At 39.1% G+C, this 26984-nt stretch overlaps 1 protein-coding gene across 1 annotated transcript in view; it reads left to right on the top strand.

Annotated features, from left to right (window-relative positions):
* Nucleotides 1-26514, top strand: part of IRS2 (insulin receptor substrate 2) — a 30782-nt gene extending 4268 nt beyond the window's left edge. Inside the window, exons 2-4 of the mRNA XM_017736981.1 lie at nucleotides 6-1411; nucleotides 3421-8737; nucleotides 24108-26514. Of these exons, the coding sequence (XP_017592470.1) occupies nucleotides 6-1411; nucleotides 3421-3461 (1447 nt within the window). The 3' untranslated portion in view covers nucleotides 3462-8737; nucleotides 24108-26514. The remainder of the gene's footprint in view (nucleotides 1-5; nucleotides 1412-3420; nucleotides 8738-24107) is intronic.
* Nucleotides 26515-26984: the final 470 nt, after the last annotated feature.

Raw genomic sequence — 26984 nt, forward strand, 5'->3', positions numbered from 1 at the left:
CGCAGCTACAAGCCCAGCTCGCCTGGGGAGAGCTCCCCTGACGATAGCGGGTACATGCGGATGTGGTGCGGCTCCAAGCTGTCTGTGGAGAGCTCAGATGGAAGGCTGAGTAACGGCGACTATATCAATATGTCCCCTCGGGACCCCCAGAATGGGCCCCAAGTTCCCTCCCTCACTCCCCCAGACTTCTTTTTCGCCCCTTCAGGGCATGGGTCCAGTGAGCCCCCAAAGCCCAGCTGCTATTCATACAGCTCCTTACCCCGCTCCTACAAGAGCCAGGGCTTGGCGAAGGACAGCGACCAGTATGTCTTCATGAACTCCCCGGGGAGGATGATCCCGGAGGAGGCGGTGTGTGGAGCGGGCCAGTTGCCTGCAGGCACCTTCGCCCCCTCCAGCCACACGGTGCCTTCGCCCCTGCGGCACAGCCGGACCGAGAGCTTCCTGAGCCAGCGATGCCAGCGGGTGGCCCGGCCCAGCCGCCTCTCTTTGGAGACCTTGCGGACAATGCTGCCCAGCATGAATGAGCACCCTCTGCCGCCTGAGCCCAAGAGCCCTGGTGAATACATCAACATTGACTTTGGGGATGCTGCCATCTATTCTCCCCCCTCACTGCCTGCTGACAGCCCAGCCTCCTCCCTGGGCTCAGGCACGGGACAGAGGCGCTCCCCTCTCTCTGACTACATGAACATTGACTTTGGGTCACAGTCTCCCTCCCAGTCAGGCACGGTCTCGGTGGGCTCCTTGGAAGCTCTCTCACCAGGTTCTTCCTCCAGCACCAGCCAGCCCAATGGACGCTACTTGAAGGCAGCTGTGGGGGTGGCTTGTTCGTCCAGCCCATCAGATGGTGGTGATTACACTGAGATGACCTTTGGCATGGCCACTACCCCACCTCAACCCATCATTCAGAAACCAGAAAGTGCCCGCGTCACTAGCCCCACATCTGGGGTGAAGAGGCTCACCCTCTCTGGGGTGGAGGCTTTCATTCTCTCCAGCCCTCCCCCAGACCCGAATCGGGGGGCAAAAGTAATCCGGGCAGATCCCCAGGGGCGGAGGAGGCACAGCTCAGAAACTTTCTCTTCCACCACCACTGTGACCCCAGTGTCCCCCTCCTTCGCACACAACCCCAAACGACACAACTCGGCCTCGGTGGAGAACGTGTCCCTCAGGAAAAGCGAAGGCCTGGAGGAGGAGCAGGGTAGCAGTCCCATGTGCCGGGAGACCTCGGCTGGCTTCCAGAATGGCCTCAACTACATCGCCATTGACGTGGTGGATGGGTCCCTGGCAAACTGTGACAAGTCCAGGTTGAAAGCCAGGCACCTCCTGAATGGGGGCATCAATGGAGTAGAGATGAGCGCCTATGCCAGCATAGACTTTCTGCCTCACAACCTGAAAGAAGCCAGTGCTGTGAAAGGTGAGTAACTGCGTCTGACAGTGCCTGCTGTGCGTGTGCTTTGTGTTTACCATCACAAGGTTGTGTGTTGATGTGTAGAGCACTATCCCTCTTTGCTTCCTTAAAAGTCACTTTTATCCCTTTTTACACATCCTGTAATAAGCAGTCTTACTATTTATAAGGAGTAACTTGGTGGCTCTTTGTATGAGGAAAATGTTTAATTTTGGAATATTTCTTCATGTTTCAATACTACTGTGCCATTATTATGAGTATATACTTCTGGGTACCCCACTAGAAGCTGCTGTTTACACAGTTACTATGTTTGGGCTGCATTCAGAGTTTTCTTATGTAAGATTTTGGGAAGTGTTTGGAAAATGTGACCAAAATAGTTTATGTTAATGCATCTTCTAAATATTATTTAAAAATGTAAAATGATTGAGTTAAAAACAGGATTGTTTGACTGAGGACGTCAGATTACAGTAACAATCCTTGGCTCTCTAGCTGAAAAACGCTGTAATATCAAAATGAGAAGGATAAATTTAATATCATGGTTTTGAAAAATCTCATGTCTTGCAAAAGTTTAACAGTAAATCATAGTGGGCATGGAATGTGAATTTAAAAACTGATAATTCTTTCCAGAAGTCCCTATATGTTTGAGCTGTTGTACGCTGTATCACATATTTCACTGAAGGGCCCACCGTGTGGTGGTGTGTTCCACAGTTGATGGTTTATGGATTGCAGATGTTGGGTGTCAAACTGAAGGAATCTGAAACTTAGGGTGAGAGAGAATTTAGATTTTCAGTATGTAGCTATTCCTTTTATTAGGTGCTCCTTATGCTGGGGAAAAAAAAAAAAAACGAAAGAAACAAATATCCTTCCTTCTTCCCCAAAATAGTAATCCACCTTCTCTCAGTGAGTGAGGGTTTGTACACAACTGGGGGCTGGTTGAGGAGGGCACAGAACAGCCAGTCTGTCAGGGAGGAAGTTAATGATGAGACACTGGAAGGATTGTCTTGGCTCTTGGATTTATGCAAGATATGGTAGTCAGACCCTTGTGCATGTATAGCTGTAATATGTGTTTATGGGTCTAGCTGGGTGAAATGACAAACCATGAAAAAGTAGTTGCTTGGAGGGGAATAGGTGTTGCTTCTCTATTCACGGTGCTGATAGAGGCATCGATAACAATGAGCAGCAACAGCTTTTAAGAGCTACTTGCAGGGGTTTTTTTTCCTTGTGTTTCTTCAGTAGCTAGTTGATTTTGAAGAAGAAAATATTTTCTCTCTTGATAGGAAGTACAGGAAGATGGAAAAGATGAGAGATGCACCGTTTGCAGAGCAAGCTTTGAACCTAATTAAGACGAGAGGATTGTTGAATGCAATGTCAGAGTTTGAAAAGATGAAGGCTTATTCTGAATGACTGGAAGGGTTGAGGGCCGAGCCTTATTTGTCTCTTGCTTTTAGTTTTGGTGGGGTCGCTTTCAGGATCCTTCTGGCTTGCCCGAGCCCGGTGCGGATGCTGCAGCCCCCCTCTTTCATTGCCCGGCCTTGGGATGGCGGTCCCGGGCGCCAGCAGACGATCACGCCCCTTTGCTTTGCAAACGGATTTTTCGCAGAAACGAGGAGCTTGTCTTGAGCCACCTACAGCCCCAATTGCAAACGAAGCCCGGTGTTGGGAAAGAGCTATTTCCACAGCATTCCCCAAACTGCTGACCCTAAGGGGGGGGTGGGGGCGGGCACCGGTTACCGGGAAAACCCGGCGCGGAGCGCGGTCGCAGCAGGCGGCACGCGGGAATGGGAGCGGCGGGCGGTCAGATAAGGAGAGGGAAACGACCGCTGTCCTTCCCATCCAGTAAACAAAAGGATAATGCCGTGAACGCCACCGTATTAATGTGGTACGCGGCTTACAGCGGAGAGGCCTCAGTGCTGCTGCTGCGCGTGTTTGTCCAAGGATGGTTATAGGGTTGCCTTATTTTAATATTTAATCTGCATGTGTGTTTGTTTTTCCTCTTTCCCGTAACCTTCTAAACGCAGATCACATGGAGGAGTGGTGCGGGGAGGCTCGTTGGAATTGACACTATCTGTAGGAGGTGGGCTGTCTTCTCCAGCACCTTGCTTCCCTGAGAAGGGTGCCAGCCTGTAGGGTGCACTCAGAGGTACGGGATGCAGGGATGGATGGATGGATGGATGGATGGATGGAACCAGAGTCAGGTCAAGGTAGTAAGGAAGAACCTCACACCACCAGCATCCTCAGCCAACAGTGGGTTGGGTGCCATTAATGGGGGGGGGATCAGGTTAATTGCACTTGTGGCAGCCAAACTGAGGAAGTCAAAGCATGGGGAAGGGGAAATACATCACAAAGGTCTTCATTGGTGTAAGTTTAATCAAATCATAAACTTCTGCAAATTTCGTAGATTCCCTTTTGGTTTTCATTGGGACTTCACAACCAGAGTTTGTTTATGGCAGGTCTTCTGCCAGTGCTTAAAAAGGTCACCCAGCATTTTGCTAATGTATTTGAGTTTTAAACATTGTGATTTGGGAGACTACTAAGAATTTCAGTTTTACTGAGAAACATACTCTGTTTAAATAAAACTATACTTTGCTTATAGGCAAGATTATTTTAACAGTAGTAATTTGGGTAGATTTGAGAAAATGTAATTCTGTAAAAAATACTGATTTGCACAAGAGAGAGCTTATATAATCAGCATTGTTTAGTTTGCACTTTTTTCAAACTTTGTTTTTAGCTGCATGAGAAAAGTGAGAAGTTTTCTTCAAAAACCAAGGGTGGTTTCTAGTAATTTTAAAATGATGGATAATCCACTGTTTAATATTTAGAACAGGAGACCGTGATACAGAGTATACAAACAAGCTTCTTGTAATTACCTTCTCAGTAAATTAATATTTTGATTTGTGCAAAATACATGTAAAAACCCAGTTTGAATTCTTTCTTAAGGTCTGTAGCAGTAGTTGTATTTTCACGTGGATAAATGTTTCGAGGGAAATTATTTGTATAATTTAAAGGTGGCTGGCTTTCACGTGTAGTGTGTTTCTCTGTTATCAGTAACTTGCCTCTGCTGTAGGGAGTGCTGTGCTTTTGGAGATCTCTGTCCATATTACCCTGTCATGGCAAGAGCAAGGAGTGCATCCACAACTGCTTTCAAAACAGAACAGTTAAAAGGTTGCTTGAAATTATTGCTTCATTTAGTTTTACTGTGTTCTGAAAATGTGCAACTATTTAGGAGCTGGAGAAACAATTGCCTTCATCTGATATGTAAATAAAATAATACTGTTACTGGTGGGTTAAAACTTGTTACTTGCTAATAATAAATTATGACTGCTTTTTTGCTTAAAAACATATGAACTGTGTATGGATTTCTTTATTTATGGAGATGTTTACACTCGTTTTTCTCGTATAAGTGTGAATTATTTATTCCAGTATATTTATGAGATTACACTCAATAATGATGTGAATTTTTATGGTGGATCTTAGTTCTGTTGAAGTAAAATGAGAGTTTTGTCTCTGTCTCAAAGGGGTTAAGATTTTACCCTTTGTGTGTAATCCTAGAATTCTTAAGATTACCATTAAATTTAGTGGGTGTATAATAGGGAATTTTCCTTAATCGAAATCACCAGACTCGAGTGGATAATCTTTAATTTTGTTTTCTTTTCCACTCACAGAGTGCTCTGTAGTTCTAATTTGTAAATGTTTCTAGTAGTTGGTCTAGTTTTCTAAAACTGAACAGGTATTATGTGTAATAACGCAAAATCCTTGAGGGTTCTTTCCCTCCTGTGTCAGTTTTTTTGCCTTGATTTGTTTGAAGAAATCATCATCTGTAATGCTTCTACTTAAGATCATAATAAGGTGATTTTTGGTAATAATGATCCTCCCCCTGCACTCGCCTTGTCAATTAGTTTTTAGTTTTGTGAGGGTTTTATGGCTGCACCTAAACAATAAAAAGCCTATTTTAAGAAATCTCTTCCTCTGTCTTTCTAATGACATTTTAGATTGTTGAAGATGTAAACTTTGTTTTCTTTTTCTTTGGGATTACTTTGCACAATGAATTATATTATTAAGTTGTTTTTTGACCTCCTCTTCATATGCCAACTACCAAAAAGTTTTGGTTCTCAGAGTGACGTGAGAATGTTTAATTGTCTCTGTAACAAAATTAATGCTCATTTCAAAATAACTTCTTAAAAGTGTTAAAAGAACTATGTGCTGTGTTGGAAATTTATACATCTTTTAAAGTCTTTTTTGAATAAATCCATTGTAGTAGTTTCTCTTTCTGTTCTGTAAGAATATCAAACTAACAGCAGAAAGAACTGAGCTACTTTTAATAACTTAAATAGCTTGAGCTTTTAACTTAACCTCAAATTTTTAATTCCAAGTGTTTCTTTTAAACATCTCGAAATTCACTTACTGTCTTTCAGATGGCACTTTGCAGGTGACCAAACCAAAATGGTTAGATCTGAACCTAGCAGTGCCACTTGTGAAACACAAAATGTAAACTGAAATGATCTAGGATTAAATGAAGCTTTTGATATTTTAAATTATGTTGATTATATGGGTGTCAAGCTTTTTACAAGCAGATAGAATATCATGATATCTGTTAAACCTTTTTTTTTTGCTTTATACTTTATGTTTAGCTCTACTTCTCGTAGAAAGAATGTCATGGTTACTTTGAGTCGTTGAAGATAAATTGTTACAGACCAAGTTGAATGGTGGGTTTGTTCTAAAATGAACCAGTACAGTCATTGCTCAAGGCAGAGGAAATGCTTAGGTTGATGATTGCTTTTGATTACTTGATTTCTTTCAAGATAGCTACAGAGACTAATGTTCGTTTGTAAGTAAAAAGAATAAAGGAGTATTTGAACAGAAAGGGTATTAGGACATGTTTTATATGGTGGGGTTTGTTGGTTTTTTTGTTTGTTTTGGTTTTTTTTATAAAGGAGAGACTAACATGGGTTTCTTTACACTTGATTTACTCTTATTTTTAAATAGCGTTAATTACACTGGAGTGGTTTATAAACTGAAACACAGCAAGCATCCACTGAAAAATTTAGCCAGTTACTGTATGTAATCTAACTTCCCTCCCTATTCTGCAGTTAAATGGCAGCATAATTACATCCAGGTATTTTCTGTCTATATCAGTTTTTCTCCAAAAGCACTATTAATGTTTCTTTTTAAAGTAATAAACATCTTAAAAAATGGTTATATCTGTGGCTTTTTTTCTTCCGAATTTGTTGAAATACAGTACACTTTTTATACTGGTTATCCATATGTTTTTTTCTTTGTGTCTGTGTTCATTGTGTTAGTCATGATACAGCAAATTTTGTGGAAGTTTTAACATTAAGTTGATGCAGTACGTGTAATAGCAATTTAAAGTGTATATGTTGACTGATTTGATAAATTAGGATGTGTAATTATGAGAGGTTCACAACTCTCTGGGTTTTTTGTACTTTCTTCTGTGTATGCATGGAAATCAGTATTATCCCCTGAGTTTTCAGAAGATGGTGTAGTGACCTCCAAAGTTCAGATATGTTTTTTTGTGTCTGTTGTCTGGCATATAGTTATTTTTAAAGTTTTGTGCATATGTATGTAGGGGGTCGAGTTGTAGCTTTGAAAAGCCAAGTTCAGCTCAATAGTCCCCTTGCTGCTGGTTGTTGAAAAGGCTGGCTCTCCTGCAGCTGAGTTTTCAAAGGAAAACTTGTTTGTTTGTTTTTGTTGTTGTTTGGGGTTTTTTTTTATGCTTGTGTTCGTGTCAACTGCCTTTAGCTATCCAGCATGTGCGCTACTTGGATTAGTCAGTCTCCCAGGGCTCTGGAGAAGCACCAACAGTAAACAGAACCAGCAAAGGTGACTGGTCCCATTCTTTTAAATACGAGTTATAAAGTAGCATGCATTCTCCCTTGCATCTCTGTCAGCTTTGGAGGAAGCCAGGATTACTGGTTTAGATTGTATTTGCAGTTTCCACGCTAATGCAGATAGAACGGATCCCTCAGCTGCAGGGTTGGTGTTTGTAGTTAACGCAAGCTTTTAAGACTTAGGTATTTCAAGCCTGATGCAAACCACAGAAAAATCAATGCGAAGATTGCTTACATCTTCACAGAGGGTCACCTAAAAGTACATTTCATGGAGTGTTAAAAGTGCTAAGACATGTCTAGTAACATTTGAGGCTCACTTAAAGACAGCAGGAGTTTGCAATCTCTGTGTCGCCAGTTAAACAATAATGAGTAACTTTCCTGAAGAATAGGTAAATTCCTGCTTATTTCCATGGAGTTGTGCTATTGCTTGGTAGCTCTGGTGACAAATTGGCTACTAAACTGGGACTGTTTAGGAAAGATTTTCAATCTGATGATGAGAAATCCCTTTAGAAATTGATTTAAAAGGCCAAGGACAATACTTGGAGTTCTGTTACTATTTTTGCTTTAAAAAAATATTTCAAAACATTCTCAGTGTTTTTATCAGTGATGGTGACCCCAGACTGTGTATAGCTGTATCAAAAACAGTAATTAAAAAAAATCAAGTTCTTGCTCACAGTGCAGGACAAATACACTCTGGAAAGAGGCTTGTTACAAGTGAACAGTGGGGAGATACTTTCCAGAATAAACATCTTTGATGCTAGGGTGGGTTTTTTTGTTTGTTTTCAAATCCAGAATTGCCCATCTCAGTTAAATAAAAGTTATTTCAGAGTGTGTTTTTTCTCAGTAAATCAATCACAAAAATAGTTAGGAAAAAAACAACCCAAGCCACAAACCTAAGCCCCCACCTCTGATGGTAACATCTACACTGCAGAAGAGTAATGTAATAGCTTTATTGCGTAGATTAGGAATGATTCAGTGTTTTGTTTGCATTATTTGTCAATCTCTTCAGCGTCCTAGAGGAGAACACTTCCTTCCTGGCAGATGGCAGCCCCAGGGCCATGCACCTGCCATTACAAGCACTACACAGTAGTAATCCACCCCAGCATTGCTGTTGACAAGAGGCTAATGATTGGAGACTGTCTGCCTGACAGCCTAAACAAAATAGGAACATACTTGTCCTTCAGCAAGGGTCTGAGAGATCTTAGGTAGGACAGTCAGGACAGTATGCTGAAAAATTATAATGGGACTTAGTTTAGACCCCTTTGGTGGTGTTTGCAGTATGAGCTGCTTGCAAGATAATGATGCTTCAAAAAGCAAACAGTGTCTCAAAGCAGGGATTTTCTGTTTCTCTGGCAGAGCCATAGCTGACGGGTATTAATAGCTCAGTGTTGATGGGAGGAAGGCTTGCGTGATTCCGCTGGCTGTGCCGCTGTCCTCTGCGGCGCAGTCTGCCCTCGCTGGGAGCAGGGAGTTGGATGCACTTGTGCTGGTAAATGGGGCCCTGAGTGCTGTTAGAAAGTCAGAATGTGTCTTTAATTGTTTGAGTGGTGTGTTTGGTGTTCGCGTAATGCATTCCTATTTCAGTAATTTGATTTGTAATTTTATATGTTTTTATTATGACATTGGACCACAATCTCTTACTTTGTTTTTTCGTTAATTTCTCTTATGCATATATGTGAGTTTGCTGTTCTTATTTGAAACTAGTGTGGGCGATGTTTCTAGGGGACACTACCCAAGGCAAGGGTATCTTTGAACTAGGCCAGGATGTTCTTTGCTAAATTTAAAAACTACCCAAATATTACCCAGAGTTTGTAGGGTATTAAGCAGGATTACATGACGCACGGATTAGACATTGTTGAGCAGCTTGTTTTTGTTTGATGGGGTCAGAAATGGAGGCACTGGGGCTCTAGTGTAATGCCAAAACAGCAAACTTGCTGATAATCACAAACAGCAGAAGTTTCTTAGAAAAAGTAGAGCACTTTGGAGAATTTTCCAAGCTTTCTCCAAGTGATGCTTTTGTAAATTTGTTTGGTATGTGCTGTGATGTTGAATGTGAGGTATAAAACTCATTGTTCCATTGAGTTTCAGTTACTTTAAAGTAGATTAAAAACACCACTCTAAGTGCAACTTGAGCCAGAGGACTTTGATTCTCTTCAGTCAAAGACAAATCAATAAATCATTCCAGTAACAGTGGGAAAATCATGTCAATGAAATAAGATCTAAGCTGGTTTAGATTTGTCTCTTACGTTGTGTCCTCTGAGGCAGTATATTATTTTAAAAAGTGTTTAAGACAGTCATGATGTCTACCTCCTTAGACTGAGTGGCATTGTCAAGGTAATGTATGGAATTGGAATTATGAAGACCTTTTTTTATTTTGGGTTTGTTTGTTGATTTTTTTTTTCCTGTTTGTGTCTTTTTGTTTGTTTGGTTTGGTTTTGCTTTGAATCTAGGCTTTTTCTCACCAGAAATCACAATATTGATTGAATGAGACATATAACAGTCTTTTGGGGCTGGGTTAGGCTTAACTCTTAAGTAGAAGGCAGTGGTGTTGAATAGTTGATCAAGAACAAGGAAACAGTGGTGTTCTTGCTTTGGTCTGACCTCAGTGATGGAGGTAATTGAAGCTACAGAAATTTACTTGCAATAACTGGTAATGTTACCTTTTAGCATTATTTAAAAGAGTAAGAGTGGAGTTGACAAATGGATACAAACCTCATCGGTTTTCTAGTTAATGCAAAACTTTTACATCACCAAATTGACTGCTTCAAATACTGTGGTCTCTCCCATGCTTGAATAACTGAGATGTTGTGGAGTGAATTTCTTATGTATTCTTTTTACTGGTTTGTCTGGTACTGATTTTTTTCAAAAACTCCAGTGAGTGCTTTTTAGTTTACTTCAAAAGGCAAACCAAAGTCAGGTAATGTGTCTAGCCAAAATTTTCACTTACACCTAAAAAAGACTTCTCGTGATGGAATAATGAGATCTGGAACTGAAAGGTGGAGGTAAAGTTCTGAAAGTCAGTTGCACTCAGTTGTGTTGTAACATCATTCAGTTTACATCATAAACATTTGGTAAAGTTTATAGGAGGGTGGACTTGCATCTTCTACAACATCTTTCAGTCCTGAGCAATTAGTTCTGCCAAAATTTATGATATATAACTAATAATACTGTCTCTTTAACATAACAAAAAGAAAAGTTACACTTTCATTGTAAAAATCCTGTACAGAAATGGTAAAGATTTGTCTTGTTGATTACCATGAAAGTTGTTTGTGAACTATGAAAAGTCACTTTGTATAAAATTATTTACAATTAATTAGTTTTAATCTAGCATAAAACTTCAAACATTTGTGTTTGGATTTGGAGTCAATCTTGTATAACAATACAAGGTTACAGAATTTTCTGAATGTTGAAATTACAGAATTAGTGCTCATGACTTCAACAATAGTTATAGAAAATTAACTTTGTGGAGGAGCATTAGGAGTATATATATATATATATATATTTTTTTTTTCTTCCCTGATGCACAGAATACTTGAAAAAATTGGCCATAAACTTAAAACTGTTAGTACTTACTGTTTCATTATCCTAATAGTCTAGCAGTTACTCTCACAAATACCAGCGAGACTCTAACATGCTCTAGTGAGTGTTAGGATAATACTACTTTCTTATGGATATCTACAGAAAGGTGACTTCTTATACTGTTCTGTTTTAATCTTCAAATGTCAAATGAAAGTTAACTAAAAATAAGCTTTTAACTTTAACCTTAACTGATATATTTTTAAATAAATGGTAGATTGTGTGGGCTCTAAATAAATAAATAAATTGATGATACTTGGATGTCGAATGTTAGCCAATAGGATGATTTCCAGATACAAATGCACTGATGTCAGCACTGTAAGTGATTTCTAGAGTAGGTCTTCTTCCCCAACTTCTACTCCCCCCTGCCTCCCTGCCCCCCTGTTAGTGTGAATATTCAAGCAACAGTAAACTGAAAAGTTTGTAACATATGGTAACATGAGATAGTATATCTGTTATTCAAAAAAAAAAAAAAAAAATCAGAACTTGATAGTAGTGAAATATTATTGATTTTTAGTAGAACATGGATTCAGCCCCCAGGAAATAAATTGATGGACATTTATTTTAGTGCATGTACACTTGACTGTGCGAGGAAGTTGAAACAACAGCTTAGATCTTGCAGCTTGAGTGAGCAGAGTGGAACTGGTGTGCCTGAATGCAGAGAGCAGGACCGCGGTGTGAATGAGCTGTGTAGGATGTTTGGATGCCAGGCTGCTGTTTGATGGAGTCATTGTGAGGGGTCATTTAGAGGTCTTTGGAGTCTGAAATTATTCCTTAAGTCTTGAACCTTCTTCATCAGTCACAAACATGGCAAACTTTGTCATACTGGTCGTGTGGATGCTATGTTGTCATGCTAAGAGAAAATGCTGCAATATTTTCTATTCCTCTCACTCCTCAGTAGATGTTTTCTATTTTCTGTGTTTTCATAGATTGGCTGTTGTCACTTTTACAGGGTGACAACGTTTCAACCATACGGTTTTAAAAAACCATACTGGGAGTAATGTCCATGATATTTTGTGTCATGTAGACTTGGGCTGGTATTCCACTTACTTTGCTAAAGTATGCTACTCTACTGTGCTGAAAAATAGTATTGATTTAGTGCAGCTTATGCTGCTTCCTTAATAAGGCATAGGAAAAAGAGAATGAAGAGTTTATAATAACACAAAAGAAAAAAAGAAAAGGTGCTGGGACTTTAGAACATGTTCATAGGAAACTGAGCTCTTTTGAGAAGTGATGCATAGGAGACAACTTTTAACTCTCCACCCCTAGTGGAATGAAGTGTGTGCATTCTGTCTTTGGTCAGGTGTCTTAACCCCTTTATCAGGCACTCATTTTTTGCCTGTCTTCTTGAGGGATTTTCCAATTTGTTTTCTGTGGGTTACCTGAGCAGCTGACACTTCATTCTGTTCTGAAGACAAAGTTCTATTAAGTTCTATTAAGAAACAGTGGACAAAGAAGTCTTTTATTGAATCTATATGTTAAATTTCTTTGCAATCTTTTATTTTTTCTACCATGTAAACCCATTGTTTTATTGGGCTGTGAAGTGGCTTTATCTTATTCATTAGTATAGCTGTGTTTTTCTGTGTGTGTGTACCTGAGTAAGATCTTGATTTTGAGTCTGTATTAAAACATTTTACTATGTCTCAAAATATATTACCTCATTATTTGCATCAGATGCACGTTATTTTCTTACTCCAGGTAAGAATTAGCCTTGTTTGTATTTGATACAGAAATGATGTTGTCTCATCAGTTAAGAAAAGCACTATGCTAAAAATAATTATATTTGGTAATTGTAAATTAATTCAGGAGCAGGAGGAACTTCTGTAAATTCTGTGATTTAGTTTAGGAAAAACGTTGAGAGTAAGTGGTACAGGATATAGTGTACAGTGGTTATGACTATAATGGTTGGAATGAACAGCCTTACCATCTGTCTTTTAAGTTTGGAATTCTGTTTCTTCACTGAATCATGTGCTACTGGAGGTTTTTTCCTAGTAGGTGTATTTTTCTTGGTGTATATGGTGACAGTATTCTTTAACTTCTCTGTTTCTGGAATGTGGTAACTTTTAATTTGACAAAGATTTCCAAGATTTTTTGTAGTAATGATGAGATTTTAATAGGGAAGCTCAGAACCATTTCTCTTCTTTGTCGTGGATTGTCTTAGGTCCTTTTTTTGGCCATTTGTAACCACATAATATCTTTCTGGAATAGTAGTGATTAATTGCTTTAAATAATTTTTCAAGGTACTTTATCTAAAAATAGCTACTGGAAATAAGGACCTCTAATACAGTCCACAGACTATTTTGTACTGTAATTTGAAAGGCTTTGATATAGAGAAACCAGTCATTTACAGCCTGTTCATGCTGGGTTTATTTTATGTGTCTTTTATGGATATGGTTAGATGATTTTGTCCAAGACTTATTCCTGCTCTATGGGAAAGTGTATCTGTGGTCTCTTATCTCAAACATAGATTGAATCTGAATTTTTTATCTTTTTTTGATGATAGTTGGAGAGGCATCAAAGTGAAAAACACTCAGAATTGCTGTACCTTTTATTAGTCCCTCAGGTTGCTTGGTTGCTTGATTTTTTCCTCCTTGTAAACAAGCTTGTGTTCGCTGTGGAAATGTTTTGGTAGGATTGTTTAGCCCAGACAGCATGGGATTATTTGCAAGATGAGGGAGGCTATTCCAGAGGAGGCAATTTCTCTGTGTTTTTCTTAATAGGCTTTGTGAAATTCAGTTGTGCTGGGGTCCTGTTTTGGTCTGATGGACATGACTATAATTAAAAGGCAGAGGCTATAGGTTAACCGCAGGATGTGAGAATCTAAAGGGACCTTCATGTATGTGTCCTGTGTGAAGCTGCTTAATGTCTTCTGTGTTGCAGATTGCAATCAAGTGTCTCCAGTATGTCCTAAGGGTCCATGTTCCTGGTTTAGATTTCTAGGTATATAGTGGGGTTTTTTTTCATCTAGCTAGTGTCCTTGCACTTTATGCAGAACTGAGAGGTTTGGTTCAGCCTGTAATCCTTGCATTTGCTCCTTAGGAGCCTACCAAAAGACTCCTCTTCAAAGAAGGATCTGCCTTCTGTAAGTGGTCATTAGAAGGATATAGGTGCCTTTCAAGTATTGAAGAGGCTGGTCAAAGCCAGACTTGGAGATTGGCACAAAACCACCATCCTTGACCATAGAGGGAGCCTATATGCTGTGCATAAATGGAACATCTAACTTCCAGAGATCTGCAGCTTGTGAGAACAACTTTGCTGTGTAGAGTCTTATTTTAAGCAGAAGGACTTGAAATAAGACTAATATTTGTATGTGGATCAGCTAGCATAGCTAAGTATTCCTGGCTGACCTGGACTGTACTTTAGTTAGTTGATGATGCATTGTACTTGTTCAGTAAATGTGAAATTGAAAGGGATTTGTGTTCTCTCTAGCTCTGCAGCTGCTGCACTGTTGGCTGAACACTTTTCAGTGTTATTTCCTGGTCAATCACAGTATGTGAAATATACAACAGTATCGGGGCCTTGGCACTTGCAAGCAAACTTGGGCTTTAAAGGTGCAGATGCCTTGGGGGAAGTGCTGGTGTTTTGCAAAGCATTTCTTCATGGCATTGCCTGTGATCTTTCTGTTCTTCTAGAACAGCGTCATAGCTTTATCAAGTCTTTGCTACTGCATTGTATCCTGCAGGAAGTCATAGTGCCTTAATATGATATCCTGGGGTGTTCATCACACCTATTTGCGATGTCCTAAGCAGCTTTTAAGAGCTGGGATGCTGGCAGTAGGAGAAAATGCATGCAGGTCTTGATGTACTGGAAAGCCTCCCTGAAGTTTAGGGGAATTCTCTGCTAAGCATTGTGAGACTAGAGCCGAATTCTAAAGTATTCCATCTTAAGTGACAAAGATGGGCTTTAATCTGTTTTATAAAAACAGTCCTGGCAACATAATACAATTTCAGAACGATGACAGTGTCAGTTATATAGTTGTGTGGTCAGACATATTGCTATAAGTAAAACGTATTTTTAAAAAATGCTGTATTGGTACTGGTGAGCATTTTTTAGAAAATTAGGTATAATTGGTTGCTCATAAACATATTTGCTGGCAACAAATATGGGGAGCCATAAAACAAAACAAAGACACCTATGTAAGAGCACTTGGGAGAGGAGGAAAAAAACTGGTAAAACAGTACAACTCTGTTTCTGTAAATATTTACTGAGAGCTCTTATAATTATGGAAGAAAGTGCATCTTGCTCTGGAGCTAGTGATGTTGCATGTAATTCGCACTATTTTTTTGGGTCTTTTTAAAGAAATCCCTTTGAAGCTTTGAGAAAAGTGCTGTGAAAGTGCACTGTGCTCTGGCAGCACAGTATTTTTCATATCTTAACAGGTTGGGGTCTTTTTGTTTGCTCGTTTGTTTTTCTTGAGGAAGGTAGCATTTTGTACTGCAGTCTCATGGCTGAAAAAACAACGAAATAAGTGCTGTTTTCTAAACTGAGATTGACTGCATGTCTCAGATATTCTTGTTCTTGAGGGTGGGTAAAACTCGGTGCTTTGCATTTACCTTTACCTTTACCTTTCTTAAAAAAACATGGTCTTAGTGTCTGCTTCGTCTTGCAGAGCAAATCATTCTGGGCTTGCTTCACTTTCTCTGCAGTAAACTGGGGAGGATTCAAGGTGCATCCAGTGGACCTGGCAACAATCGCATTCAGTATAATCAGTGTTTCTTGCTTGAAAAAGAAAGTAAAATAAGAGTAAGAAAGAGGAGATAATTATATTCTTTCTGCTATCACAAATTGTTTTATGACCAGCTTTCAGTTTTGAAACTGGTGTTCTCAGAAGATAAATTTTAACCACCTAAATTACTTCTCTAAACAGTTCACTAAGCTTTTTGCCTCTGCTTTCCAACTGAGTATCAGTTAGCCTCTGGGAGTGATACGTAGATGGTATTTATCATGCCCATGTGACAAAAATACATCTTTTCCTTTCATATCTTAATAGACTACCAACTTCTGTATGTAATAAAATCAATATCAGCTTCAGAAAGGAATGCTAATTCATCTCTAGATTAAAATCAGAGTAAGAAGTTACAGATGGCCCTGTTTGCTTTGAAAATGCAACAGAAAAAATTTTAAAATTTTTTCTAGCATTTCTCAGCAAAATATTTGATGCAAGGGAGAATAGAAGAAAATTTGTCAATACTAAATCTACAAGTATCGTTCTTTGAGACATCATTTTGGTTTGAATTCTGGGACGTTTGTTTATTGAAGGAGTAGTGGGAAATGTGTGCTGGGGGATTGTGTTAGAGTGGCTGTTTTTGAAGAGACTTAGTGGGCTTCTGTAGAGTGATAAATATTAAGGTGACGTTGTTGAAATCAACAGAGATGGGGCACCTTGCTAAATTTGTGAATCTGGCTTTTGGAAAGTATCCACTGTGCCAAGGGCTGCTGTGTGTTGCTAGTCTACAGTACCAAGGAAATTAAGAAGAGCTTCCCTCATGGTCTTTAACAAGCTGGTTTGTCCTTACAGGTAAATCATTAGAAAGTAAGTGAGTACTTTGGGTAGTATCTCCATTTGCGTGTCTTGGATTTTGTATGCGGCTGCTTTTGACCCACTGTCAGAGAGAGGAAAGTGGATTGATGCTTCAGTGCAGCGCTTTTGTGCTGTATCGCTCACTTCACTAAATTGTTTCAGGGAGGATGGGAGTGGTGATGCATTTTCATCATAGAACATGATGAAACTTCCTGACTGGGTTCATCTTTTCCCCACTTCTGTTACTGACAGATTCACATTTACAAAGGTGAGACCACAAAAGGTTTTCTAGAAACCATTGATAAAATTGGAAAATAATCTTTTAAAATCTTCATCCTACTTCTGGATGCTCAAGAGTTTTAAGTGAGAATGTGGCAACAAGAGAAAGCTGTAGGGAACAGGTTGCCCTCCTGTGCATTCCAGGTTGTTCCTCTTACCCCTTCCCTGCTTTCTTTTTATCTCACTTCTCTCCCTGTGTATCTCTTTTGCAAAAAGATGGATTTCTCTGGACTTGTCTCCTAACCTGAAAGTCCAAAAGCTGTAGCAGCCAGTTAACATTTAGTGTGTGACCATCCAGTGTGTTTAGGTGGCAGGTGAGATGCCTAAGTGAATGTATGTCATGCCAGGGCTGTCTGTCTGCTTGGTAAGATGTCTGAAGGTCAGTTTACAAAACAGGAGGGTGGTTGACTGTGAAAGTTGAGGAGAGCCTTGTGTTCTAAAACATGCTGCTCTCTGGAAGATAAATATCTTCCTCTAGGATGCTCTTATAAATGTGAAGCCTCTTTTGATACTAGGTGCCTAAGCCCATTTGGCAGTGACGGAGGCAGGGATTAGTCTTTGAAACAGAGTGCCTGGATGAAGTGTTTCTGTCCCCCTCTCCGCAATATTTATGAAGCAAGAGCACCTACCTGGCACTGACCAGTGTCCAGTACCTTTCTTGCTGAAAAAAGATCTCAGTTGTCTTTTCCCCTCACCAGTTTATAGCATGTCTTAGCCATATATTCTTTGGTAGAGTGCTCTTGTTCTTTCTTACTGCAGCTGTTTTCACGGAATGATTAGATATCCACTGTAATGGAAGGGGAGACTGAACATGACTTCCCACAACTTACATGAGTCCTTATCCCTGTTCCTATGAATATTTAAATTTTTAATGTGAATATTTCTTCAGTTTAACCAGTTGAAAAGATTGCTTTTTGTCCCAAGTGAGAGAGGGAAAAAGCATATTTTTAAGCTCTTTGAGAACATTCTAATATTGTGTTTTCAGGCATGTGTTTTCAGCCTAGTGGCTCAGGAACAGCTCTTGAACTTTGGTATTGTCCATTGATACCCAGAATGGCAGTCAAGCTCTCACTTGTGGATCTGAACCAGTAGTCTGAATGTACTTTGTTTGGTTTTTTGGTTTTTTTTTCCACCTCACTGTTACCTGCTGGAAATAGGACAACTAACTTTGATGACATTTCAGTTGGCAGTTGTGTGAGAATATCAAGTTCTGCTTCACAAGAGCTCTTCCTTGTCAAAACTTGTTGACCTTGTTAATGACTACTGATATAAATTAGAAGAGGCACAAATATGCCTTTGACATCCCAGCTGAGCAAACTTCCCAGCAATTGTAAAGGTGTGTAAAAGGATATCATCTCTGTTCCTAAAATGAATACCAAGTTTATACCTCACAGAGTTTGAGATCTTTCAGAACTCTTACTTATCAGAGCACAGTATGAAATAGGGCAGAAGAATTGTTGCTTAGAAGTTGCTGGTTTTAGCCCTTGACTCTAAGGAATAGGAATGGCTGGCTGCTCATAGGATGTGTAGGTCAGAAAAGCAGAGGTACCCACAGAGTTTGGTAGAATTTAGCTGAGTGTAGCCTGATATGTGCTTTTGGGGCAGGCATGCTAATTCAGTTGTTGTTGTGTCTCCAGAGATGGGGTTGGTAGGTAGTTCAGTGTGTTAGTCACCGATCCCTTCCACCCTCACCCTTCATCACTTGGAAGGTGAAAATGTTGTTTTGCAAAAATTCTGTCTCTTAAGAAACTTCAGCCTCACTTTGTGTGCAAAGTGGTATTGCTGGAGTTCCCACATTGCTGGCAGACTGCATGTAGGAAAAGCTGTTCTCTCTCCCTGGTGTAGTGAACAGAGCTGTAAAATCGAGCCAGCAGCCACATTGAGGCCGTGTTTGTGGTGTTGGGTCTTGAATCTACACTGGTATGGGAATAGAGTGATGGTTGTAAGGTGGGAGGCAATTTCACATGTATGATAATGGTCATCAACCAAGAACATGACTTCTTGTTCCATGATGGTTAAGTGCTGTGTGTGTGTATTGTAGAGTGGATCTTTGGCTGGCTGCCACAGACAAATCTCTCCAGTGGCAAATTTTCTAAGTATCTTCCACATCTGCTTCTGCATATTTGTTTCTGTCCGTTTTACAAACTCCCAATGGAAGGGCAAAAGAACTAAACATTTGTATTTACTAGCATTTTGTTTGTATGGAGAAAGCTGCTTGATTTTGTTTCATTTCAAGTAATGCTTTTGAGTGGTTGTACACCCAGCTTGCAAGGGAGAGGATAATTGAACATATTTCAGACAGTTCTATATTGGGGGGTTTCTGTCTAATTTATTTTATTCCTAATCATGGGATTAAATCACGTCTATACAAACTTGTTTAATAGTACACAGTGGCTGTAGCTCTGAAATTAAGAGATATAATAGCAGTTGTATTAAATTAATCTTGGGAAAAATGAGCATGTCTAGTTTCTTAATTTTAAATTAGAAGTGCCTGTATTTATTATAATTGATATGGAAAATGTATTTCTGGACCAGCACTATAAATTCATTGTAATTACATTTGTAAGTTTAATCCTTTATTTTCCACATAATTACATTTTAATATTTAGTTATTAGTACTACAAAATCTATAAAAACCTTGACAAAATTATATGAAACACAAATTATATCAAATTCTGAAGTCAGCTAAGCATAGCACACATTCTCATCTGTACTTCTGCTATAGACTCAACTGCTTAAACTCTGATGCAAGACTATAGGTAAAATAAGCATTAGTCATGTAAATATATGGCATCAAATACAAATAATTTTGTTTTTTAGTACCTTTGATTAAAAGTTGATGGTCATTACAAATTTTGGGGGATTTGCCCATGATGTCAGATGAACATTTTAACCTCTTGACAGTATGCTTGGGCATACAAACCTGAAAGGTGTTTACATGGAACATCTTTTTCCAGATAATCTAGCAGTTTGTTTCCCACTTTAAAAGTTAATCTTTCCCCATGGTTATATTAATGAAGTTCGAGGTGATACCATTTCTAACCATTTGACACAAGAGTTAAAAGTACTGTGAAGCTCATTTTAATATAGATTACTGTGGATGCAAAATCCCTACTTTACTACTTTAAAGAAATTTAGTGATTTTTTTATTATTTGCCATGAAGAATCTATGTTGACCAGATGATTGTTTTTTAAAATTCATAAAACAACAGAGACATATCTGAACAACATTATGTACTGTTTCTTAGTGGAATAACATATCAAAAGAGCCTAGTGACTTGGTGCAGCATGTTTCCAATTATGATCAACCATGACTTGTTTAAAAAATAAAAATAACGTGGCTTTTTCATTTCATGGTTTAAATTGTTTTTCTCATCAAATGTGGAAACATTTTACTTTGGATGGATATTATTCATGAGCTTTGTAAAGTTTTAGAGCGTAGTACTTCATGTTTTCCTGCAAAGTGTTGGTAAAGTGAATGTTTAAGCTCTGATTGAAACCTGTTCCTCTTACAGTGTCTGTGCTCAGCTTTTTTTGATAAGAGTAGTCCTCCTGAGTGGAGCTCAGGTTCCCTGGAAGTACTTGTGGAGAGCCGTAGCTCAGCACATGAGTTGTTCTGTTATCTTTAGCAGGGTTACCTATGATGTTAAGTACAGTATTCATTGCATTGCTTCATGAGAGTTGGAGCCAGGTCAGGATTTGGTTCCCACTGTGCACTTCCCAGTAGTGTCCTGGGTAGCAGTCAGGCTCCATCTGCATTTGGATGCTTGGCCAAGTTTGTGACCGTATGATGTGTGTGCATCCTGTGATCCCTCCAGTAAGGAAGCCCTTGGAGACTGTGGTTCAGACCACCTCTGGTTGCTGTCAGTGCCCTGTCAGCAGGAGTTTATTACCATCAGACCCTGTGCTGTTCCTTCCCACCCTCAGCCTCCCTCTCTGCTCCCCTTGCTTGCAGACACAGACTGCTGTAGGCATGGGGACGGTGCTGCCAAGGCTCAAGGCTCCAACCTGTGTGGGTACCTTTGACCCATCTCCTGCGGGGAGCTCAGCCAGTGCGTTGCCTGGTGCTGGAGAAAGCTGCAGGGCTGGGCGGGCAGTGTAACCTGCTGATGGAGGGTGCACTGGCCTTTTATAGGTGGCCAGCTGCCTTGCCCAGGGTCGTACATCTCCTCTCAGGTGTCTGGCATACCAAATCCTCCCTGTGAGTGGGGTTCAGTTCCTTGGGTTGTGCTGTTTAATGGCCTGGCCTGATGCCCACAGACGCATGTGTTGTTAACCTCCAGGTTCAGTTGTATCAATAGGGTTGCTCTTCCAGGAAAAGTTAGTTAGCAGAATCACAGCCTTAATCAATTTGGCAGACGGCATGTGGAGGAGAAACAAAGGGATAAAGCCACTGAGTGATTTGCCTGGAGTCAGGGCAGAAGCCTGTAGCAGAGCTGGCGGTGCTGTGTCCAATGCCTGCTGTACTCTGGCAGTCACACTGCCAGTGGAATAAATTTACTGATTATGAATAACCAGCAATGTGTTTTGCCACGAACCACATGAATAACTGTTTCTGCCTGCGTGCTTGTTAGCAGATGAGAATTATTTTTAGAAATTTAAAAAAAATTGTATTTGCTGCTTACTGACTTTGAAAATTAATTAGCAGAGTAGATCTTTAATTGACTAACCATTGTATACTCGTCACAGTATATTTAGCAAGTCTATGAATATTTGGTAGTTTCATAGCAGTTTGTGTGTGTGTTTATTTTCTGATTTATTCCCCAAGAAGCACTGGCAGAATCAGATGACTTAAGTAGTTTTGGAAATTCAGCAATGATCTTGGATGCTTTTCTTAATAAAGCCCAAAACCAAGAGGAAACCTCAGTATTGAGACAATGCTGGACTTTGTATTTTGATTAGTGCGTGCCCATGGGGAATAAGCTAGCAAAGAATATATTTGTGTCCTGTAGGAATTTTGAGTTCCTGGGTAGAGACGGTGTATGCTGGTGTGACTTGCTGTGTGAGCAGAATGTTGACCTGAGGCTTGAAATAAATAGAAATACTAATCACTGAGGTAAAAATTAACATGATATTGATTTTTTTTTTGTTTGGTTAGTTTTTGTTTATACTTCAGCATGGAACTTGAAAATTTTTTTTCTTCCAAGTGGGCTCCCTCTGAAGCTGACATTGCTATTGCATGGGTCAAGCGGTAACAGTAGTTATTTTTCCTTTATTGATTCAAAGCTTATTCAAAACGTGATTCAAAGCTTATTGAAGTCAGAGGAAATTGTTTTATTATTGAAGACTATGTTTGGGGTGGTTTTTTGAGTTATAGGTCATCATTATAGACTCTTTGGATGATGTGTTTATTGTATCGTAGGCTCTTAGGCTTGTGCTCACAGTCCTATCATCCACCTACAAAACCAAGCAAGCTAAGTTTGGAAGTGCTTTGAAGCATCTTCCACTTTACCTCCTCCAGTTTAATTCTGACTGTACAGTATCTGTTGTACTGTAAGAACAGCATCAGATTTACTCAGTTGCTAATAATCTTCCCTCATGTCTGCCCTAGGCTGGCATACTTCTGGAAACATACTTGTTTGTGTCCTTTGCATTTTCCACCAGTTTCCCTATCTGAAGATGAGGATTTAAAAAATTTTTTTTGTAATACTTTATTTGGCTTTCACTCTGAAGTGGCCACTTTGGGGAATGTAAATTTAGTTGTCGTGTTGGTTTCCATGTGAAGGAGGAAAGCAATAACATAGAATTAGCACATACCTTTGAACACTCACTTGTTTGCCTACATGATGCATCTATGCTGCTTCCCTAAACAAAAATGGGAACAAAGTGGTTTGTGAAGTGTTTCTTCCTCAAATGAGGAATTTCTGCTTCCATCTGAGAGCTGTCTGTCCTGCCCCATTGTTCCCCCATGCAGCCCTTTGGGATGGTATTGGCAGATTTGGAGCTCCCCCATGGACACATCATAAACCAGTTAAAGGTCTTAATCTGCAATACCCTTCCAGAACAAACAGTGAAAACTTGTTTACTGAAGATTGACTGGATTGATTTGACTTAGTTTCTGACCAGAAACGTGGCAGTGAATAAATGGCTGGCAGTGGGTGGGGGCAATGAGGTGCTTTCCTTTTGGCAAGCTATTAATTCATCTCAAAAAAAAATGAAATAAAATCCCAAGTAATATCCTAAGTATTTGATCATGTAGTGGCTCCAATTGACTCCAGCAGGACTAATGCCTTAGGTAAACCTTAGCTCTCAGAGATTCAAAGCAATTCAGCAGGTCTTACATAAAAGCCAAGATACATCAGCCTTTGTTTCTGTGTAAACTTGTGGGAAAAGACCACGTATTTTTGTCAGAGGCTTACATGGATTTGAAACTTGCACAGATAAGCACTGGACTTACTTTGACATCCATGTTTTGTATTTAATTTGTTTTGGTTTTATGGTCCCAAAGGAATTAAAAGATACAGAAATAGTGACTTCTTGTATCAATACAGTCAAAACTATAGACTTTTCTAAGTAACAGTGTTTGTTCCCAAAATGTTCCAAATAACTTCAGTTTTTATAAAAACCTGTGTAATACAGCATCTAGTAAAATTTTCATTTACCTTGTAAACTTGAGGGCAACATACAACAAAGAAAATTTATATAACTATTACATTTTGATTTTTAATGGCCACATTATCAAATCATTTTAATGTTGTGAGTTAATCAATGTAATAATGTCCCTTTGTGGGGTAGGCACATACTATCCATTAATTCTTTGCAATGAAGAAACACTAAAGGAGTCAGCTGCATTCTTTAAAATAGAATGGGTCTCATTGTAATCAGTTTCTATTTTACTCCATAATTCACAATGACTGTTTAAAGCAGCTTTGTAGACAGTAGTTGGGAGAAGATTCTTTCCTTTTGCATACCTACTCATTTTTTTACTTCTGGAATAATAGTTGTTTAGTAAATCAAATAACTAAATTAAAAGAAGGTTCTTTCTATACGTTGCATATGTCTTTAGTAGACTCGTCCCTAAAGACAAAGTAGTCTCAAACTTGTTTTTAATGTCTGGAAATGGAAAGCTTTTTGTAACATCCAGCTGACAAAAAAGGAAAGAGTTAAGCTTGTACCTATTTTCTCCAACCCCTTTTCCTTTCCACTGATGCAAAAATTGTGATGGTCATGACTTGAGTTGGGGGGGATTTTGTGTCAGGTTTTCTAACCCATTCTGTGTCCTGCAGTTTGTTGATGTGAAGAGCCTTAGCTGAAAGGTTCTGAAAAAAGGGAGTGGTGTTGGATTGGGAAATACTCCCTTTATTGCCTTTGCAATACCTTATGGTGTATACACATATGAAAGCAATTACTGCACAGCTGCTTTTTTTCCCCACGTGAAAACCCATTCTGAATAAGCTCTTTATGGTATTTTTTGTGTTGTCTGTATCATAGATATGAAAAAATTTTGCAGCTTTTATTGACTTTCTTTCATTTTTCTTTTCAGAGTGAAGGAGTTAGTTTTCTCATCATGACCTCAAACAACAGAGTACAACATTCAAAGAAGCTGCTCGGCATATACCTTTTTGTTTATTTGGTTTTGGGTTTTTGTTTTTGGTAACTGAAGCTGCTTAACGTTTACTTTTTATTGTTGTTATTGTTGGTCCTAACAGTTGCTTAACTGTTGTGGGCTAAACTGTACAACAAATCTGGGAGGAAGGGAAAGCAACCTGCCTAACTCATTACTTGTCCATGGCATCTGTTATCATTTTGCTGCTGTTTTGACAGAAGCTGGAGATGCTCTTTAAACCATAGGAACTTTTCTGCTGGCCTCTTTAATTAATGGCCAATGCCTTCATTTTCTTTTTCTTCAAAGACAAACTGTATTTATTCTCTGGCATATTAGGGGATTCTGTAACACCTGCTGAAGCAGCAAGATCTGGTATTTACTGGCATAATTTCAAGCCTACGACAGTACTACCTCAGTTCAAAGTAAAGCCGGATTTGCCGTGTTGGTGTATGACAGGAACTCCTGTATCTCTGTGCTGAGTCTCTCAAGAACAGTCGCCAGCCTTACTGAACTTGCAACTTGTACAGCTGCTGCTGCTGCTGGGTTTTGAATCACTAGCTGCAGGGTTTACTTCTCAGACAAAGCCGAAGTAGGGCACTGAAAAGTCTAAAATGGGATGAAACTCTGTGAATCAGACTTAGAGGATTCAGAGTAGTTAAAAAGTATAAATGTGTAACTGAAGCAACGCAAGTTAAAAACATCAATCTATATTAGGGGTATCTCTGTACCTTTGACACACTTGTTTAATCCTCTCTATGTAGGTGTTTATGTAGGTACTTCAGATTGCAAAAGCCTTTTCTTCTATTTACAAGCTCACTTTTGTCAGCTAACTGTTCTTAGCTGCATTTCTTGTAACCAAAAAAATCCACATAGGCATGCTAGGAATGCAGGGATGATAATGGGTATCGGGCAGATTCAAGAGCTATGTTAACACAGTATTATCTTGCCATCTATAAAGTCCTGATATTTGCCTTTTACCAGGAAAGCACCATTGTAGCTGCAGGCACTGTTACAGGGAAGAAGAACCATTGCAGTCACTTATCCTGAGTTCTTTTCAAGGCTAACTGTGCATCACATTTCCAGTGGCCTGAAAATCTGAGTGGTGTGGCAGCTACTGTCACGAAAGTCACATACAACTGTTGCACCAGACTAGCAGAATGTCATGCCACCTTGCTTCTCCTTTGATTGAAGTGTTTGTGTACATTTTAAGGGTACCCCGCCAGTGCCTGCTCTGATAGACATGTAAGTATTACTAAGTTATGAGTTATGTGAGACTTTTTTCTTTTCTTTCTTTTTTTAAATCATTGTGCTTGGTGGAACCTGTACTTCACTGTTAACAATGCATCATCTTCTTTTGTTTTTTTTTTTTTTCTGAGGAAGACAAGAGTCAATGTCTTAAAAATACAATGAATGGCAATGCAGTCTTCCTGCTTACATGCTGAATTTTTAGAACTGAGGATTGTATTACAAGACAAAGATGAATGTAAACTAATTCCTTCCCTACTTCATGGCACACTTTATTTTTCAGTGTAGTTTTTTGGATCTTAAATCACAGCAATGCATAGGCTAATACAATATTGGATCTAAAATCAATTTAAATATCTGATCTGATTGAGTTTTTCTCTAATACTAATGCTATAAATGGTTCTAAGACATTCTGAAATGCTGCTTGTTCAAGTCTGGAACTAAAAAACCCGCATACCTTTGGCATTTTCTGTCTGACCCCCTCCTGCCCCCGCCAGCACTGAGTGTGGTACCTGCTGAATTCAATGTTTTGAATGTGTCTATTTTGAAGAATCCCTCTGTATCAATTAAGAAATTATGCCACTAAAACAAATGGCTAAACAGCATAGAGCAACTTAAAAAAAAAAACCAAACTTGACTAAATAATCAATTATTCTCTATCCTGTATATTTCACAAAGGCATATGCAATACTTACATTCTTAATTTAGTTTACAGAATGGAACCAAAATGTATAAATGTTATGTTTGCTAAAACTTCACAATGTATATTGGGTCTTTGTACATTTTGCCTGACTTACCTTAAATTTAAAATATTTTTTGCTATATAACCTTAACAGTTATTAAGCAGTGTTTTCTTTTTGGGTACGTATTGTTTCTGGATATCAAGATGTTAAATATATTTCTTGCTATTGTGATATGACAAGAGACTTAACTTATCTTGCTGTGTCTTCCAATGTACACGCTGTATATAAGGATAAATGTGATGCTGCTGGAGACCAGAATAAATGGAACTAGAGTAGTGTATTGTATTTAGTCTGTATTGATTATGGATGCTCTCCTTAATAGCCATATGCAATAAAATACGTTATTTATGAAAGGAGTAAAGCATTTGTGTGCCTATTTTCTCTAGGGGTGAAGTGGATTTTTCTGGCTGTTTACATAAAATCAGTTTATTCTCTCTTTTGAATGGAAACATGCTTTCTGTGAACAAATGTTACTGCACTGCACGTACCTGCTTTCCTTTTAACTCCTCAAACATCATGAAATAATTTTAAGTCTTGTTTAAGGATAAAACTATTGGTTTTATAAAGTGAAGTTTGTGTATTTGAGGAAATAAGTAGGAGCAGAAATCATCTTAATTTTTAATTCCAGTTTTAAAAGTGAGTGGAAGACTATGGGAGTCCTTCTGGCAGCCTATTTAGTGAGAACAGACTTGCCCTATAGAAGCTGTATAGTCTCTTACACTGGTACAAGGTGAGTGGGAACCTAATGCTATTTGTAGTTATGTCCTGCTGCTGGTTTGCATGCAGGGACCGTGGCCTGCAGTCAGAGACACCACAAGGTCGCTGT

Source organism: Corvus brachyrhynchos, unplaced genomic scaffold (genome assembly GCF_000691975.1).
Source record: "Corvus brachyrhynchos isolate BGI_N302 unplaced genomic scaffold, ASM69197v1 scaffold83, whole genome shotgun sequence".
Taxonomy (NCBI): domain Eukaryota; kingdom Metazoa; phylum Chordata; class Aves; order Passeriformes; family Corvidae; genus Corvus; species Corvus brachyrhynchos.